At 34.8% G+C, this 20,672-nt stretch overlaps 3 protein-coding genes across 3 annotated transcripts; all 3 read right to left on the bottom strand.

Moving 5' to 3' along the window:
- Positions 1-2,579: 2,579 nt before the first annotated feature.
- Positions 2,580-3,740, bottom strand: LOC144558434 (E3 ubiquitin-protein ligase SGR9, amyloplastic-like). Its single transcript, XM_078307283.1, has one exon. It carries the CDS (start codon positions 3,643-3,645, stop codon positions 2,857-2,859), a length of 789 nt encoding a protein of 262 aa, XP_078163409.1. The 5' UTR covers positions 3,646-3,740; the 3' UTR covers positions 2,580-2,856.
- A 2,836-nt stretch (positions 3,741-6,576) lies between these two features.
- CR88 (Chaperone protein htpG family protein) lies at positions 6,577-12,175 on the bottom strand. The gene is made up of 19 exons (XM_078307024.1): positions 11,752-12,175; positions 10,964-11,037; positions 10,735-10,860; positions 10,558-10,651; positions 10,365-10,448; positions 10,121-10,264; positions 9,922-10,038; positions 9,757-9,804; positions 9,551-9,631; positions 9,354-9,458; positions 9,108-9,248; positions 8,918-9,010; positions 8,744-8,821; positions 8,354-8,608; positions 7,874-7,976; positions 7,579-7,759; positions 7,377-7,482; positions 7,214-7,303; positions 6,577-6,968 (listed from the first exon to the last, which is right to left on the bottom strand). The coding sequence occupies exons 1-19, from the start codon at positions 12,025-12,027 to the stop codon at positions 6,762-6,764; spliced, it is 2,403 nt and encodes an 800-aa protein (XP_078163150.1). The 5' UTR covers positions 12,028-12,175; the 3' UTR covers positions 6,577-6,761.
- A 3,832-nt stretch (positions 12,176-16,007) lies between these two features.
- Positions 16,008-20,137, bottom strand: LOC144558749 (uncharacterized). Its single transcript, XM_078307610.1, has 6 exons — positions 19,516-20,137; positions 19,172-19,208; positions 18,823-19,059; positions 17,307-17,354; positions 16,796-17,217; positions 16,008-16,180 (listed from the first exon to the last, which is right to left on the bottom strand). The coding sequence occupies exons 1-6, from the start codon at positions 19,842-19,844 to the stop codon at positions 16,111-16,113; spliced, it is 1,143 nt and encodes a 380-aa protein (XP_078163736.1). The 5' UTR covers positions 19,845-20,137; the 3' UTR covers positions 16,008-16,110.
- Between the last annotated feature and the right edge of the window lie 535 nt (positions 20,138-20,672).

Below are 20,672 nucleotides of genomic sequence, written 5' to 3'. Positions count from 1 at the left end.
TGAATGTAACAGTAATAAAAGGAAATTGGGTGCAAAACAACCAAGTGCAGGTGGGACCATTAATTACATGCTCTTGAGGCATGCCATGGTTGGTACAGGTATATTCCAAGCTTTCTCCCAGCTTGAAGGCAACATCTTCAAGCTATCACTTTTAATGAAGGAAAGCAACCATGCATCTAACTTAAAGTGTCAATTATGTACATATCCTATTGAGTACATACTGAAAAGAGAAATATTATTTTAATGAGATTACTGCCGATGCAGCAATCCTAGCAATAGACTTAATTTAACTATTGTTATAGAAAAAAAAAATTCTCAATAAATAATTATTGTTATAGGAAAAGCCAATTTTATGACCAAGCAAGGTCATACCAGTACAAGACAGGATCTAAAATATACATAGATTCATTGTTGATTTTTTCTTTCTTTCTTTTTTTTTTTTGTAAAAAGTGGTTAGTAACCACTGACCACCAGTTCTATTGAAACTGACAGTTCAATTGGTACCAGTTCTATTGAAACTGACAGTTAAATTGGTACTGCATACTGGCACCAGTGGGGATTTACACTACATCAGTTTCAAATAACAAGTGTTTCTCCTACCAAATCGCAATAAAAAACAATATCAACATCATAACATACAATATCATCAATGAAAAGAGCTCAAAATATACTCAATAGTATATCCAGATTTCAATACCTTTTCGTTGCTCATCTTCTTTATTCCTCACAGTCGTGGAAAGTTTAATGTATTGTCCTCCAAATCCATGTCCTATTCTTAATTCCAACTGCAACCTATGATCCTCTTCCCCTCTCCACTAAATCTCCTTGTAATTTATAAAATGTATCATTTTTCTTAGCTTGACATCAGTAGTTAGCCAGATTAATCTATTTCTTATATTGGCATCAGTACTTAACAGTTTTACAATTTCCTCTTCTAAAAATTAATCTATTACTTTCAACCAAACGGTCCATCAAACTGGTTCTCTAACAAATTTAACTAATTTTTAATCTTTTAGAGGTATTAAATTAACTAACTGCCATAGCTGCTCAATAGTATCACAATTTAAGAAAAGAAATAATTTTTTTAATGTGCAATACAAACCCAATTATATTGTACAATTGAACAAGAAACAAATAAATGATCTACGGTTTCTAGCTACGGCCAAATACACAATGTAAATCACCCTGCCAACCACTCTTGTATCATCCTTAGTAACTTCTACCTTTCTACTGACCAAAAGAAAAGCTTTAATTTTTAAAGATATTTAAGCCTGCCAAGTCATATCATATTGTTTACTAGTGCAGTAATGAAATTGAAATTCAAAACTGCATATCCGTTTATTTAGCTTTTCCTTTGAAAATGGAGATCACTGGAGTTGCAAGAACTTGAGAAAAATGTTTGTGTTCCATCATAAAAAAATAAAAAATAAAAAATCTGAAAAATTAATCATTGGATGAAACTGGCAAATCTGTCAAGAAATAACAGTATTTCGTCTTAAAACATTTTGTATTGTTCTATATTAGACTTAATTATACTGATTTTGCTAAAGAGAAAATAAAATTTTGTTAAATCTAGATGGGTTTGTCATCTGCATAACAGCACAAGCGTACTGACAATTGGGCTGGTACAGTCACTTAACAATGCTGGTTTGACAATGGGAACTGGTAAGGATTGTTTCAGGTGGGCTCATGCAGTTGCTTACCATAGCATCCCCAATATATTATGAAACAACAACTGTGCATTAATATGACAATGCCTAAAACTTTTCCAGCCTGTCTGACCAGTAAAAGCAGTTCGATCCAAAGAAGGATGCTTGAGTTAGAATTGGCAATGGTTAGCTGCTGATAGATTATTGATGCGTAGGACTTTGGATGAAGGATTTAGTAATCATCCAACAACCTTGAAAGGTGCCATTTCACTTAATTTTCTGCAATATAACAGAAAATGCTCATTTCTTGTAATCAAGCATAATTGATTAGTCATGAATAAAGAATGGAAAAGAGAAATTTTCCCTTCACCAACTAATCATTCAAAATTTGTCTTTATTGGGTACTTGTATTAAATGACAAACACAGAAAATCTGCATAATCATAGATCCACAATACATGTGTGATTACCAAGTACTATGATGAGTACAAACAGAGAAGATTAGGTGAGAGTAAAGCATCAATCCCAAGTTCCTTCCTAACAACAAGTTACATGGTTAATTACCAACTTTGCTTGAAAATGGGTTATAACTAACACGACTCGTCTAGTCAAACTTCAAAGGCAATTTTCAAAGTTTGTATTCATGAGCATTTCTTTGAAAGTTTATAATTAACCCAAATCTACAATTAAATAAAGATCAAGAATATTTATAAATTCTAAATAGGGCATGTTATGAGGATAATTAAGGAAATACTAACATCCCAATTTAACATATTCTTAAAGCATATGTTAATAGAGGGCTAAAGTAAAAGGAACAAGTTTCAAGAAATAGAAAAGGATAATAACAAAGGAAAACCATAGAAATCAAAGCAACTTTATGAGGAATCCAACTAATGCAATTATAAATAAAAAGTTAAAAACACAACTCACATAAATAAAGTCTCTTATATACTCATATAAATTGTTCGCAAACAGCCTCACCAATCTACATTATTACAATGGTATGACAGTGTTATACAACGCACTTCAGATTTTTGCCCCCACCCCCCCAAATATCCTATGAGACTACAAAATGAAACCCTCAACTCAAATTAAAATGTGCACACTGCTCCCTGTTTAAAGACATCAGAAGAACAAACAAAATACGTATACTTACCTGTCAAACTTAACCCAAAACCACTTCTTCACAAAGTATCACAAAACTAAATTCATATATTCAGATCCAAACTCAAATTTAAATCTGTAACCCTTTGTGCCTTCCAATCTTCATACTCTGGATCATCTGTAGGCAACTCATGTCTACAAAGGGGGCATGTATTTCTCACACTGAGCCATGGTAAAATGCACTCCTCATGATAATTATGCATACAAGGAAGCCTTTTAACCTTCTGATCCAAACCGATCGAATCTCTACACACTGCACATTGAATTTCATCTTTGGACAATTCATCCTTTGTCAGATAAATTGAAGGTAGGTTTTCAATTATCAACTTAGCAGCAGGAGGACTAGATTTCAAGAAACTATCATGATCTGAGAGATGACTTACTACAACATCGTATGATTCAAAATCCGATGTGTACACAAATGTCTCCTGGTCTTCTACCAAATAGGAATCCGTATCCTCTGGATCTACCGTAGTTCTGCCGAGACTGTTCGAAGCCATGAGCACCTCCCATCCAAGATCGTTGTTGTTGCCATCGACCTCCTCCCATTCGAAATCTTCAGATTGGATCTGATCTCTTCGTTGCGAATCCTCAAGCTGGAGACAATCCCAGCGTATCGGATAGCACGGATCCGAGTTCGGGTCGGTTCCAATAGCGATGATCTGTTCGTCGGAGTAGGACTCAAGCTCGGAATCGCAGGGACGGGCCCTGGAAAACTCGACCGAATCGGATGAGGATGAGGACTCCGATAAGGAGATGCGACGGGAGAGGAAAAAGTCGTCGGAGGTCCAGTCCATGGGTAGGACGGAGGAGGAAGGAGGTGATGCCGCCATGTCAGTGGAGATGTCGAAACCGGATAATCTTTAGGGAAGAGCGTTTACTCGAAGAAGAAGGATCTCCCCTGGATTGATATCGGGGGTTCCGAGTAATATAGAAGAAGGGTTTGACGAAATGGGTCGGATCCTAAAGTAACTCAACTTTATGTTTCGATCCAAACCGTCCGATCAGAATCCGGACCAATCCGGCCTGAGATGAATGCACTCATTCCTTTAATATTCGTGTTAAATCAGATCAGACGGTTGGTACTGAAACACAAAATTTGAGTTACTATAGGGATTTGTATTCGACGAGAACAGGCCAGATTCTGTATAATTATTGAAAATAGAATTCCTGCTATAATGGTGATTAGTTGAGGCGGTCACACATTAAATTTGATGCTATTTCTAATTTCTCCCAAAAATAAAAGTTATTGTTGAGAAGGGATTCAATTAGCATAACTTTTGATATCTCATAATAACCACAATTTTACACAAATAATACAAAAATAAGCTTATCACAGCAGTGCGAATTATAGATCTTATTTTATTCATAAAGTATTATATTAACGCAAAGTTTGTTTTGTATAAGATCAAAAGGTGAGGAAAAGAGTTGCACAAATTAATCACGATAAAATATTGACTTTTTGAACTTCTTAGTTATTCTATCAAACGAACTTCAATTTCTTATTTTATTTTTCGTGATCATATAATTTTGGAAATAAAACAAGATCAATTGTTCATATTTTTTTAATAATTAAGGAATTAGTTATTATTATTTATGAAAAATAATCATGTTAAGATATCAAATTTATAATAATGGAATGCCTCCTCATTTATCTTAGATGTCAATTTCAGAATTAAATAGATACAAAAACAAAATCATTAGAACAAAGTAGAGCAAGAGGAGAAATGGAGAATCCCAAATTATTTTAAGTTTGGATCCACTATAGAATAGCTGCTACTGAGAATAATAAATTAAAAATAGCTAAATAGCTACTATTTGAGAATAGCACTAACTCAAAACTATTCGGAATAGCTAAAAAGTTGTTTTGATAGATTCTTTGGAATAGAGTTTGCACTCTTTGCAACAGGCGCTATTCCGACTTTTTGTTGGAATAGCATAATAGTGTTGTTCTGCTTGTTCGGAATAGCAAGTGTAATTGTTTAGACGGACTTGATTTAGAATAGCAGTGCTATTATAAAAATAGCACTAGTCTCATACCATCCAAACATACCCTAACAGATAAAAATATGGCAAATGTGGGGCATAACTGATTTAAAAAGAATCATATCAGCCGACAGCAGCCCCTCTAGAAATAAAATACGCGGGAATCAAACCTAACATTCGATGATTCGCTACATATTTTGGCAGTCGTGACTGCCATAGGTGATCTTAGGTTAAGGACAGTTTAAAACGGTGAGGTTGAATAAGAGAATGCCAGGCTGGTTTAAAGTGACATTTGGGCTGTATGCCTTGCCGATCCAACGCAAGGGATGGAATTAGTGGAGTGCTAAACTGCTAACAACGAAGGTTCTGGCGGAATGGCAGATCGCATGTTTTCCTCGTGAATAGCTGGCGCGCTTTTTCTTTTTTCCAATTATTCCTTCACTTTAGTGAGTGTGTATCCTCTGAGATATCTCATATTTTGCGTGACCAACGTGTCCGGTGCCTATTCGGGGGTGACGTAGGGGGCGGTGTTATTGAGCTTTGAGATTCGCGCAGAACGTATTGCAACGGTTGAGATTTTCTAAAAAGTCACGCAAAATATGATATCTCAGAGGATGCGAATTCCACTTTAGTACCGCACTGCTAGTGCTAGTTCGACGAATTGACATCGTCCCAGGTTACCGGACTGAGTACAATTGAATCGAACGGTTCAAAATTGGACTTTTATTGGCACGAATCTCAAAGCTTAAATAATATTGTTCCCTCAGTCATTCCAAAAAAAGAACCGGGTGAAATTCAATCTGAGCCGTCCTTTTCAATTGTGTTGAATCAGGTACCTGTTTTCGCATGCGAAATGCTCGGAACAGGCTATACCTGTGAATGTGTGATAAAATAAAAAGGGTATACGAACTTCAGAAAAAGAAAAAAAAAACAACCTTACCGTTTAACAGTCCTTTAATCCGTGTTATTTTCTATAATTTTTATCCAACATTGCTGGAAGCAGTGTTTTAAAATGCGGTTTTGTTCATGCATGCGGAAGGCCACTGCATACCGCATATGCGGATTTACATATGAGGATTTTAAAATAAAAATTCACGTATATATATATATATTCATATTCATATATTTGAATTCATTTTTACATAATAACATAACCAACAATAATTTTTTGATTTTTTTAATATAAATTTTAATTAAAATACAATCAAATTATCAAAATCGCATGGGAAGATTGCATGACCGCATATTCAGACCCCGCATGACTGCATTTTTAATCCGCATGACCGCATATTCGGACCGCATATGCGGCCGCATGAAAATACCGCATGGACATTCTGAGCACGGCTACCGACCACATACGCATATGCGGCCGCATTTTAAAACACTGGCTGGAAGTTTACAAAAATATATATAAAAAATACCTGGTGTTTAACGTGGTTTGGGTAGTTGTATCGGTCCGAAATTATTCCCTTAAAATGAATTTATGCTTCCTGTTACACGCGAGAGAACCATGTCACCTACTTGATAATGACATCCGGTTATCATTATTTAACAGCAAAACAAGGAATAGGATTCCTGATTAGGATCTCCAAAATAATATATCAAATGATTTATATTCAAACGAGTAGTAAAATAAAAAAATTTGTAAAACAGATTTTTATTCGAACATTCATAAGCCAACTAGGGGAGCCGCACAGCGACTGTTTAAAGAAGAACTCTTTCCTTTTTAGAATGAATTATAAGAAAAACTCGATATGCGAAGCCAATGATCGTCTATTTCCAACAATTTATTTTATTTCATTTCCGGTGAGCACCCACAAAAATAATATCTATTTAATGCATTTGCTTCTAACCATTTTCAGCCACAGAAATAAAATTTAGGAACCTAGCAAAAAAAAAAAATTAATTAATTAACCCATGCAAAATTGGCTAACAAGTCCTATGGAACTTTTAAAGGACGACATTAGTCCTTCCATGGATCATTCTCTGTCCTGATCTCAGAGGCTTCCACCACTTCAGCCTCTGCTGAATTCGATTCGGACACAACCCCTTCCTCACCGCCATCCGCTTCAGCTTCACTAGCACCCTCTTCGGCTCTACCCCATCTCCCACCAAGTGCAATTGCCATCATCTCATAAATCTTGTTTCCAAGGTCTGACGGGTTATCAGGCTGTGCAGTGTATAAAAAATTTAGCAGTGAAAAGAAATCTTTTATTTTACTAAATGATTATGGTTTGCCATTTTTAGCTTTTCCTTGTAGATGATTTAAGTGCTCATTGTGGCAGAAATTGCACAATATATGGTTTTCTTTAAATTTTAATCATAATCATAAACAATTGCACAGTTAATAGGGACTTAATTGGCCTTCAGTTTCAAATCTAAAGAAAGGCAATGAGAGGTTCAAAATGCACATACAGTGTATCCACTAGAGACCAACGCGGTTTCATACAACAGCTCCACAGCCCGCTTTGCTTCTGAACTGTCAGGATCATTCTTGCATGCAGCCTGAAAAAATAATTTTCCCAATTAGTAATTAAAGAAACAACCATCACATTGATTTAATTGCTTCTAATCTTACATTCAAGTCCTTGACAATAGGATGGTCGGGGTTGATTTCAAAAATTCTCCTTCCTTTCATGAACTCCATGCTTGATGGATCACCGAGTGTCTGTGCTTTCATGAGCCTGTTTAAACCAAAAGGTATTAGTTAGGTATGATATGATACTAGTTTGAAGCTTCTAAAATTAACACATTGTTTGAGAAAAAGACAAAAAGAGCACCTTTCCATGTTAGCAGACCAACCAAACTTGCCTGATACAAGAACACATGGTGAAGAGCTAAGGCGTTTTGAGATTTCAACTTTAGCCACTTTATCACCAAGCTGTTGCTTAATCCAGTCACAGAGGAGGATGAACTCCTGCTTAGTTTTGGTTTCACTTTCCTCTGCGTCAGCAAGGTCACCTAAAATGCTTAATCCATGTTAGCAAGGTCACCTAAAAAGCAAATAAGCTCAACAGAGGCTCAAGAAGGTAAACCCTGATATTTTGATACATGAAAAAGGCAAACTGAACTTACCCAGATCAAGGTCCTCCTTGCTAATGTCAACAAATTTTTTCTCCTTGTAGGTTTGTAGGTTCTGAATTGCAACCTCATCTATAGGTTCCACAAGGTAGAGAACCTAAATAAAGGAAACAGGATAAGAATTAGGTTCATTGGACTCCAATTTCCTAGGCAATTACACACGCACACACAAAGGAAAAGAAAGAACAAAAAGCAAAGCATACTAATTTGCTAATAATGCAGCATGATATGAATACCTTCAAAATTCATCTCTTTAAAATTATCAAAAACTCAAGTTATCCTAAGGCAATTGAGCTGGCATGTGTCCATTTAGCCTACTAACTTTGAAAATGTAGGTAAGAACCTCCAAAAAACTCCAAAACAACTTAAAACTTACCTAGGGTCATAATGAATTCAATTAAACTAACAATAATCTTCTTGACAAATCATTTTCACGACCATATCCAAGGCTACTGAACCTTTAAAGAAGCTTACCTCGATGTCTTTTTGAATAAGTTTCTCAACAAAAGGGGCAGATTTAGCACTTTTGAGGCTGTCACTGGCAAGGTAATAGATAGCTTTTTGGTTTTCTGGCATGTTCTCCACATACTGATCCAAGCTTATTATGTCTTCTTCGCTTTTTGAGGAGTAAAATCGCAAGAGTGGTGCCAATCTTTTGTGGTTGCCAGAGTCTTCAATGCAACCAAGTTTAATTAATTTTCCAAAGTTCTCCCAGAACTTCTTATAATCCTAACAAAGCAGAATATGGAGAAATTAAATTCGCAGTCAAATAACACAATATAAAAACTGAAACGCTAGACAAATTAGGGTCCAGCAAAAAGTAATGCAAACAATGTTTCCAAAATTATATAAAAGAAACTTTACCTCCTTGTCTTCTCTCTCAGACAGCTCTTGAATCATATCAAATGTCTTCCTCACTAGCCTTTTGCGCATGATCCGCACCTGAGTAAAAAAAAAAAAAATTGAAGCATTTTGCACAAAACACAAAAATTAAACAGATTGCTTACATTTACTATAAATCATTTTAGTACGACTTACAATTCGGCTTTCTTGGAGAATTTCACGGGAAACATTGAGAGGGAGGTCATTTGAGTCAACCACGCCTTTTACAAAACTCAAGTACCTAGGAAACTGCATAAATCATATAGTATAAATGAGACATTAAAGACCACATCCAACAACTCAAAACAAACACAAGACAAAGCTAATGCATAATTTCAAGGTGTACCAGCTCTCCATCAAAATCATCAGAGATGAAAACTCGTTTCACATAGAGACGAATATTCTTTGTTTTGGGACTAACAATGTCTTCATTGCTAAGAGGACCCATTCCCGGTATGAATAGCACACTCCTGAACTCTACCTCTCCCTGAAACCAGAGAATAACACTTACTAAGAATAGCACCAAAAGAACTAACAACCCGATTTTATAACAGTTGTATATCACTAGAGAATATTCTAGAAAGATGCTCACTTCAGTGGTGAAGTGTGTGTGGGACAGGGGTTCCAAAAAATCATTAAAAGTCTTCTTGTAGAATTCATGGTATTGTTCTTTTTCAACCTCCTTCGGGTTCCTCATCTGCATGGCATTAACAAATATTAGAGGTAAATTTCTACTATGATTTCAGAAACAGATTCAAATATTATTGCCTACTGCACAAATAAACTTACCCATATAGGTTTTGTCTCATTAGCCAGTTCCCAGTCCCAGTACTTCTCAGTAATAGTTTTGGTTTTTTTCTTTTTCTCACCCTGAAACAGAGAAATAATTGAAAATGAGTCAGCATGATCAAAATCATTTACTACAAACAACTATAAAATGAATTTGCTCCCACAAAAGAAATCTACAAAACAAACTTGGAGACAAATTTTCTAACCTCCTGTGATGCTTCTTCTCCCTCCTGAGGTGGCTCCTCTTCCTCAACCTGACAAAAAGAGAGAAAAAAATGATACAATGTATACACAATTCTAGTTCTATAATATCCAACATACAGTTGACTAAACATTTGAGATTTTAAAAAAATAATAAAATAAAATAAAACCTCTTTGGTTCGTGATTTCTCCTGGTAAGTGTATATAGGGAAGGATACAAATTGAGAGTAGTTCTTGACCAATCCCTCTATCCTCTTGGGGTCCGAAAACTCAAATTTATCGTCAGGCTGTAGAGATCAGTGTCAGTAATTAAAAAAAAATATAATGAAGATGCATGCATGCAGCTGTGTAAAAAACAATATTTAATACCCTTAAAAATAGAGTTATTTGAGTCCCACGAGGTATCATCTTATTAGGATCGGTCTCTTCTCTGATTGTAAACGAGCTACTATCAGCATCACCCTCCCACACATACTGCTTGTTTGACTTGGGGCTCTTTGTTGACACCACTACCTGTACGGAATGAGAATGCAATTATTTATATATCCACATCACCCAAAAGAATTCAGAAACAGTACATCCACAATTGTTCAAATGCTTTTTGTGACTGCACCTTCTCAGAAACAAGAAAAGCTGAATAAAATCCAACACCAAATTGACCAATCAGACCATTATCCGCACCAAGATCTTTGTTCTCCTGTAGGGAAAAAAACATATGGACATATATCATTTGAATTGTTTCCATTAAATCAGAGTAAATAAAATATTATGAAACCAGATTGTAAAGAAAATAGGAGATTTCTCACCTTGAGAGCATTTAAAAATTTGGATGTTCCACTCTGAGCAATGGTGCCGAGGCAATCAACAAGCTCTTCTTTCGTCATTCCAATACCAGTATCACTAAAGGTTTTACAAAGTTATAAGCACGAAGATATTTAGATATCATAATTAAATAAAACAAAAAAATGGAATGGATATTTAACCTTATGGTGATGGTGCCATTGTCCGGGTCAGGTTTAATATGTATCTCCAAATCACCACCATCACCAAGCAAAGATGAGTCTGTGACACTCAAAAATCGCAGCTTATCCAGAGCATCACTTGCATTACTGGAGGACAAAAAAATGAGAAATATGTTAATGTAAGTAAAGCATCAGGTCAAGTAAAATTATTACAAGAATACAAAAAAGTTCATCGAGGATTGTTAGCAACCTGACTAGTTCCCTTAGAAATACTTCCTTGTGGCTGTATAAACTATGAACAATCAAATCTAATAGCCGGCTAACCTGCATTTTAAGAAGTACCAAAAGAAGAAAAGAAACATAAGGTGAGAAATCTCCTATTTTCTTCACTATTTGATTTCATAATATTTTATTTACTCTGATTTAGCAGAAACAATTCAAATGATATATGTCCATATGTTTTTTAAGAAATATGAAAAGTTCAAATCTACTGGTGATTTTAAGAAGCACCACTAGTGGATTTTAACTTTTTGTATTTCTTCAGTACCAGCATATTTCTCTATGCAAGACTAATAGGCTAAGTAACTCAACGAGAAGTATAAAGAGGATGGATAGAGGATGTGCTTTGAAAGTCAAGAGAGTAGGTAGTTTGAGGATCAGTGAAATAACTCGTGTATTCTTTGATTTGCGAATGCAATTTCCCCGAAAGGTAATGGACTGCTTATGGACCCGACTAAAGGAGACTCACAACTAGTGATAGACCAAATCAAGGGGACATTCTATGAGCCTAGCACCTGATGACCGGATGTACCCAAAAAACATCAGTGTGTTAATTTCTAGGTTGCAAAGCACTGTGTATTAAATAGTTCCACTTCAAAGATGTATAAGAAAACAAAGGGATAGTGGGCTTTACAGACACAATCACACAGTTCACAGTGAAATACTCTTTCATTTCTTTCCTGCGCTAGCACTCTCTCTGACAGCAGGAAACATTTAATTTTAACCTCACTACATGAATCAAAGAAGAGGAGAACAGACCTCAGCTTGATACTCAAATTTCTCTTCTGATGCCTCGTCAGCCCCTTTCTCTGCCACAGCCGCGTCGCACTTCACCACCAATCGGCTCCGTCTTTTCTCAGCTTTCCATCTCAATTCATTCGCTGAAGAAAGCGAAATTCTACTTTTCGTATTAACATAGTTGGGAAAAAGTGAGCTACTACGACGAGCTCTTCCCAGTCCAAATCGAGGAGAAGAGAGGTGAATAGCTGAGATAGAGGATGCGCCTAAGCTTCTCCCGCTCAAAACTGGAGCCATTTTTGACGAGCTTCGAACCAAACAATAGTCTGAGGCACTTCAAGTGGTATTGGATAAGGTATGGAACTGGTAAAACCCTAGAAACATAACAAGGTTTAAGAAGAAACGGAGCGAAGCGATGGGGACTCAGGAGTGCCTTCTAGAGAGTTCGTTGGAAGAGACCTAAAACAGGTTCTTTCGTACAAAATAGATTTTACGTAACTGTAAAGTGGGATCCCACTGATTCTACGAATGACAAAGCTTTATTATATGTCATGTACCAAGTGCAAGCGCTTCTTAAATTCAATCTGTCCCAATCTCCACCATACAAAATTGCATTTGGAAGCATGGACGGAGATGGTGCCCTTTAATTTGATCTTTCATGCCAAATGTACGGTGACAAGTGAGGAAACTCTTTCCCCCACGGTACCAGAGTGCGTATCCTCTGAGATATCTCAACTTTTGCGTGACCGACGTGTCCGGTGCCTATTCGGGAGTGATGTCGGGGTCAGTGTTATGTGTGCTTTGAGATTCGTGCAGAACTTATTTAAACGGTTCGAATTTTCCATAAAATCACTCACAGTTTGAGATATCTCAGAGGATACGAATTCCACGGTACCATGTGACGGAAATAAATCTGCTGCGATTTTAAAGTATCGCGGGGACCCTGCAATTCTACATCTACCCTTTCATCTGTGTTTGAGATCCGTGCAAAAAAAGAATTTTGGTTGAGATCCGTGTACTCTAAAACATTAATGGTGGGATTTGAAATTGCAGGGAGCCTGCGATTCTTTGGAATCACAGCAGATTTATTTCCTGTATGTGACAACGGAAATTTTCATCGTATTATTTTTTAATCGTATCATTAGAAAAGGTGATCATCGTTCATCGTATGATATGATGAACGATGATCACCTTTTCGGCTTTCCACGTGATGGTAAAAATAATAGAGCCAGCCGAAATTTTTTATTTGATAAAAACTAAATTTTTGAAAAAATAACAATTGGATTTTGAGATATAGAAAGAACGAGTTAGTTTATGTAGTGGATACTAACTTGTATAACCTTGACAGTGAAAAAAATTATTATTATTTGGTCCAATGAGAACAGGCTGAACCCATTATTGATATAAATTTTTGAAAGATTTCGACCCATTTATAATATATTTTTTTCTAATTCAACACAAATTTATGAATTTAGAAACTTTTAACAACCCAAACAGCTGATATCTGTTAAATGAATTCTAACTTATATAACCTGAATGCTAAGATGATAGCAATAATAGTATTGGTATATTAGGGTACAGAGACGGATGGAGGCAGGATGAATGGGGTCAATTTATCCTCATTTTTTTTCAAAAGTTTTATATTTATTTATGATTTTTTATATAATTTAGAGTAGAATAGTACGGTACTACAAGATTGACTCACATTTTTTTTAGAAAAATTATATATAATTGAGCTTCATATGTATTTGACATCCATAGTCTGAAAGTCTGGCTTCATCTCTGTTAGAGTAGCTTTAAAAATATGTATTATATATAAAGTGTAATAATTAATTTAAACTGTTAATTTTTTTTTTTATGAGTAATGTGCGCATGTTAAATTTTTAAATTTCTGGATCCAATTTATATAATTAAAATGCAAAAAATAAGTATATGAAAATTTTATATGTAGCGGTTAGCTTTGATTTCTTCATTTTATAGACTTGAAATGAGATTCGATTGGATGACTACAAAACAGCCGATTTTTTTATTTATATCCAAAAAATAAATTAAATTACAAAAAATAACCACTGTTGTGTTGAAATTTGAAAATTACCCAATCCGGTTATGCAGTAACCGGATTTTTATTTTTTTTCCGGTTACCTAATTCCCGGATTAGTGAAATGGGTCCGGTTATTGGTTAACCGGAAATGTGAAATGGGTCCGGTTATTGGTTAACCGGAAAGGATGGAAATGTTTGATATGTATATGTCCGGTTAATGGTGCACCGGTTTTGTGGTTTTTTTTTTTTTTTTAAACAGAAATTTTTATTTTTTGTATTAAAATATTAGAAATGTTGAATATATTTCTTTGAAAATAGATGGAATAGAATATAATTTGATTTATTAGAAAGACTGCAACAAATAACCCGGATCAATATTTTTCAGATCGGATTTTTCGCGGCTGTAAGAAAAATTAATATATTTCTTTATGTGTTATTGGAAAAAAATAAAAATGCTTAGATTCCGAGTTATTGATCCCGGTTCAAAAGTCACTTCTAGGTAATCTAGAAAATATTATGATCTTTCTAGTACATTTAATTTATTAAAAGTTGTATCTATTTTGAGAATTATTTTTGAATAACAATCATTAAATAAATTAAAGTTTTTTTTTTTTTTTCAAAATAGATACAACTTTTAATAAATTAAATATATTAGAAAGATCATAATATTTTCTAGATTACCTAGAAGTGACTTTTGAACCTGGATCAATAACTCGGAATCTAAGCATTTTTATTTTTTTCCAATAACACATAAAGAAATATATTAATTTTTCTTACAGCCGCGAAAAATTCGATCTGAAAAATATTGATCCGGGTTATTTGTTGCAGTCTTTCTAATAAATCAAATTATATTCTATTCCATCTATTTTCAAAGAAATATATTCAACATTTCTAATATTTTAATACAAAAAAAAAAAAAAAAAAAACACAAAACCGGACATATACATATCAAACATTTCCATCCTTTCCGGTTAACCAATAACCGGACCCATTTCACATTTCCGGTTAACCGATAACCGGACCCATTTCACTAATCCGGGAATTGGGTAACCGGAAAAAAAATAAAAATCCGGTTACTGGATAACCGGATTGGGTAATTTTCAAATTTCAACACAACAGTGGTTATTTTTTGTAATTTAATTTATTTTTTGGATATAAATAAAAAAATCGGACAAAACAGACTTGGATGTTATAATAAATTTGAGTTTCGTTATGTACAACTGAATTGTCTAAATATTCCCGATTAGTGTGTATGTAAGTGATACAATAAAATACCAATAAGTTTATGAAATATTATACTTTTAAAAATCATCAAACAAAATTTTCTTCTTCAATTATTAACAAAATGTTTTTGTAGGTCTCAAAATTTCCCTCTTCTCCTCCCTCCCTTCCATTTATTCTTGAAATATTAAAATAAGCTACACCATATTACTCAATTTAAATCAATAATTAATAACAAAATAGAAAAGGAAAAGAAATTAAATTGAAGGTGTTTCAATTTCAATCCCTCGTTTAATTGGTTATTTGATTTTTTTTTCCCTTCTTTTATACTCTAATTTGAAAATAAAAAATAATTATTTATTTTTTAAGTTAGAGGAGCTTGATGAGAAATATCAATTAAAATGAAGTATATTATTTTTGGAGTTATAGGAGCTTGATGAGAAAAATCAATAAAAAAAAAGTATATTGTTTTTGAAGTTAGCGAACTTTATGAGAAATATAATTATAACTTCCTTTTCAAATATATAACAACAAAAAAATGATTAATCTTTTTTGCTCTCTTTGCCTTCCAATACCCCATACAAAATATCCCATAAAAAATTGATTAATCTTTTTTTTTTATGCACATTTTAATGATCCAGATATTGACTTCCATAAATATATCATGACATATCCTAAAGTCAAAACTCGAAGCACAAACCGCAACATGGCACTGTAATTTACAAAAAGCAGGAAGCGGAAGAAGGGCAGTCAGTATATTGAAAGGAGGGGGGCGATGTGAAGTAACCCAATATTTGAGTTTTAAATCGGGACCGTCTGATTCGAATCCGAGACAATCTAACTGAAGTGGAGCGCATACATCTTGAGAGATGAATTTGAATCGTAAAGCAATCTCGAGCAACGAATTTGAATCGGACAGTCCCGATCCAAAACTCAAAGATTGGGTTACAATAGGGGATCCGGACCCGGGGCATGTCCACTCTATTTGGTGACATCTCTGAAAAGAATCCTCATCAAAAACCAACTTTACTATAACAAACATAATATTCATCCACAAAGCCAAACCAACAAAAAACAGAAGACACACCAGAACTAACAAGCTCAATAATCCTCATATCTCATATGTTTGAAACATCTTTGAAACAGTCAACATTGCACAAACCCACCGACCTAATCATCCCTCCAAATCTGCATAAACAATTCATATTAGCTTTATATTATTTGTAAAAAATGTTAAACCGTGAACATGCCAAATTTCAATACGTACTGATACAGTACTGGTATGAATCAATGTTGACACCAGCATGGTCTCTTTATAATTTATTTTATTTCTGTTGCACAATTGTGAGTAACTGACTTATAAATTGATTACATTTCGGCTGAAACTGAGAGTTAATTGAAACACAGTGGTTTATTGGGGGCTCATCAGGTCCTATTGCACATAGCTAGAAAAACTTCAGAGTGACGTTATGAACAACAAAACAAATATCCTTTTCTTATACAAACAAGTAATTATCATATGCACCCTCTAAATAAAGGGTAAATCTCATCAACACCCTTCCTTTATTTATTACCAAATTCAAAGATATCCTCATTCTCCCTCTATTCGTGCTCATCTTGAAGAGTTAGAAAATTAAAAATAAGGTTAATTAGGGTGTTCTTTGAAGTAAATTTATAGGAAATAATTTTATATTTTGTAGAAACTGAATGCTACTACTTCTTTTGAAAGATTTGTATGATATTTAAATTCTTGGCAAATTTAACCATGGAAATATCAGCAGAACAAGGTGATGGGTAACCTACCGATCAATACTCTTTCTTGGTTTCTCCACACCACCATCTTTAATATTTTCACAGAAGTCAACACTCTTTCTTGTTCTCTCTCTCCTGCCAGTATTTTTCCTTGGCTTCTCTCTAGAACCTGTGCTCATCCTGCGCTTCTCTCTCCCAGAGTTCACAATCTCCCCTGATATATCTGACCTGTCAGAGCTGGTACGTGGCGCTTCAAACAAGCCCGAGGTACCTGTACCGAGCTCAATTTTATCTGAGTTAGATGGCATCTTCTCTATGGCTGTTACAAACATTTTTAGGTGCTTCATGTATTGCGTATATGACTCAAGATTGCAATGATTTCCGCCTTCTATCCATAGAGGCTCATACTTCTGTTGACATAATTCAAATAGTTGCTTCCCATGCGACCAATCAATTGTTTCATCTTTAGTTCCCTGTGTGGAATCAATAAAATAAACTAAGCTACTATGGATTATGTAATTTCTTTTTAAAAGTTCAAATTCAATAGATGAACACAGCTTACATGAATTATCAATATAGGACACCTGACTTGAGTTATCTTATCAACATTCTGCAAAAAAATTGGAATTTAATGATTAACTAGTATATTCACAAAATTTAACAAACAAAAAATTACCAAGCAGGAGAATAATACTGCTCCAGTAATCAACATAAACCTTTCTATCCTTCTATCCCACACCCTCTCTTGCAGGCTTTCTTTGCAGATATCAGCTAGGCAATAAACCAGGCATTTTAACTACGAGGAAGAACATGTACATCTGTACCAAATATTGGTTATGGAAAAAGGTACAATTACGCATCTACAAAACAAACTTCTATATCTGTCAGTCACCACAGACCCATCCTAGAACTTTCTCAACTGCGCCAAACTGATTGTTGGATTTTTATCAAAATAACCTAATAAGTCTGTGAATTTTCATTTGCACAAAAACAGTCCTTCAACACTGAAAAGAGAACTAAATTGGTTTCAAACATCTCTCAAATGAACCTAGCTAGTTGTTTCGTTAGTCCTCTCAAGGACTAAGCCGGGGCAGAACTAGAAAATTGAGATTGTAAAAGATATAAATGCTTTAAAAATTATAAAATAAAAAGGAACAAATTGCAAATTTTATGAAAGAACTTCAATGACCAATGTAGTACTTCTTTAAATGTTCAGGACTAATTTGGTGCAAATGAAAGTTCATCAACTAACTCGGTTTTCTTCTTTTGAAGTTCAAGGTCCCACTTGGTTTTATATTTTATCCAGGAAGTCCAAGTACTACTGTAATACAAATGAAAGTTTGAAATCAACTTGGTTGTTTGAGAAGTTCAAAGGCCAAACCTGAATTTTCCCATTAACAGCCAACGATTATATTATATCTTTTTGAAGGAAATGATAAAGACGCCCTTAAAAATCTATTATTGTGTCTTATTAACTAAATGCCTTCTATATTTGGAAATATCTTCAAGTTGTTACCAGGAATTGAGAATTATTGAAATAATATATAGCAAGGCAACTACCTAATATGCTTCCATTAGAGGCTTATAGTTTAATGTTACTTTCTAAGCTAACAAGTAACACCAACTAAGGGGTACTTTAGTCATTTTCTTCTAACAAAGTTAGCACCGTTTACATGCTAACTCATGAGCTTCTATTATGGACTGGCAGTTTATCAGATTTTCTTTTTGATGCAATGTACTGTTTTCTAAGCACTTTAACTCAGTTTCTGCTAATTTTAATTGCTTCTATTATGGGCTTGCAGTTTATCAGAATATAATTTTGTAAAGTACTATGGTCTAAGAACTCAACTCATTTTCTGCTAAATCCAACATGCAATTTATCAGAATATTATTTTAGAAAGTACTGTTGTCTATGCAGTTCACTCATTTTTGCTAAAACAAATGTGCTTTTATTACAGACTTCCATTTATCAGAATATTATTTTGTAAAGTACTCTTGTCTATTAATTTACTCCTTTACTGCTAGAGAAGTTAGCTGTGCTGGTTCATGTTAATGGGGGCAATGTGGAAATTAAATACCTTGTATATGTCGAACCAGTAGGTACGTTTGACGGGGTACATGACTCGTAGGCCTGAGAGCAGAGGACTCTGCAGAATAACAGCTCTGGCGCAAGTTAAACGAGCTGCTAAGTCCAAGGTGGGCCCACTGCCAACAGATTGGCCGTATAAAATAATATTTTCTGGTTTGGTACCATAAGTCTCTACAAGGCACTTGTAAGCAGCCTCTATATCCGCATATGTATTTTGCTCACTTGGCTGGAGAGACAGAGAAAAGTGACAGTAAATATTAAAAGTTAAACTGACTAGGGACGCTTCAAATATTTTATTAATTGAAATTCTTGAAAATAGAAAAGATGATAGTATCAACCTTTCCAGAGGATTGGCCATATCCTGAATAATCATATCTGCAACAAGTAAATAACAAATCTTGCTGAAAAACAAAACTATTATCTCTATCTCTATGTGAGCAAAAGGACAGGTGGAACACTTAAATTTTACAAAGAAGAATTTAAAACATTACCATAAAGTGCATTAAAATTGAGTAACTGGTAATTTTAACAGAAAGAGAACAGATTGGTGGAATTTCTCTATGGTCCTTGTTTGCATATGTAATTGCATTAAACACCTCATTCTGAAGTAGTAAATAACCAAATCAGCCCATAATATGATAACTAATTAAAAAGTAATAAAAAATTGACAAAATAAACTTACCCCAGCAAATTAACACCAAGATCATTACTGAGCTTAACAAATAAAGCATACATCATGCCAAGATCAGCGGCATTTCCATGGGAATATAGTACAGTAAACTTCGCGTTCTCATTTCTGATATGCATCAACACTATCTCATTCCCCCTACTTGTCAAAACTCTCCTCGCCTCTACCACCTCTCTCACGACCGGTACTCCAGTGAGTATCACCAATCCTGGCAGTGACGCCACCTCCTCCGCCGCCCGTGGTGGCTCCTCCACGCCGTATGTAGGTGGATCCGGCGGTACGAAGGCGAGTCTTGCTGCCATCTTTGACGCCACCCCTCCCATCTAGGGTTAAGAGCGATGATACGAAGCGAGAGAGACCGGAGGTCCAATGAAGAAGCTGGTAAGTGGAGAGCAAACATGCATGATTTATGTTTGATAAAATGGATTTCTTTTAGAAGCATGGTGCAAAAAGGCAAGCAGGGAAAGTAATTAAAGGCAAAGTTATGATTTTATCATTTTTCAAAATGGAAGGGACGAAAACAATGGAGGGACAGTGGCGCGAGAAAACGAGGAATTCCCGGCGCATGTAAGGGAACAAACTCACGTGATCTACTCCGGAGGCCACGTGCTTCATTCTGCCTGAGCACTGAGCAGCTCTGGCTAGCAGTGGGCCAGTGGCTTTCGTTTGGGCCTTCTCAGGACTTGGTTAATTTTACATAGTTAATGGGTAATCGGAAGCGTATCCTCCGCGGAGCTTTTAATCTCGTCCGTTCGTTTCGGATCGGACGGATCAGATCAGATCTTATCCGAATTGAAAAAAAAAAAAGAAAATATTCTCAAAATTTGCAAGATCTGATCTAGTCCATTTGATCCGAAACGAACAGATCAAATTAAAAGCTCCGCAGGAATTAGCTCCGCAGAGGATACGCTTTCATGGGTAATCGGCATGAAGCTAGTGCGTTCTACTCACTAAAAGAGTTGAGTGAGTATAACTTTAAAAATTTATTAAGTTTAAAAAATTTGTTTTAAACGATAAATGAAACTCATCTAATAATTTATGTATATGTAAAAATTTTAAAAATTCAAATTCATTTAGTATAAAGTTAGACATTAAATAAAATAATGAAAACATAATGAACAAGAATGCATAAAATAATTTATAAAAAATTA

Source organism: Carex rostrata, chromosome 8, assembly GCF_964058835.1.
Source record: "Carex rostrata chromosome 8, lpCarRost1.2, whole genome shotgun sequence".
Lineage (NCBI taxonomy): Eukaryota > Viridiplantae > Streptophyta > Magnoliopsida > Poales > Cyperaceae > Carex > Carex rostrata.
The sequence above is the reverse complement of the archived record's forward strand: the minus strand, read 5'-3'. Positions and strand labels throughout refer to the sequence as shown.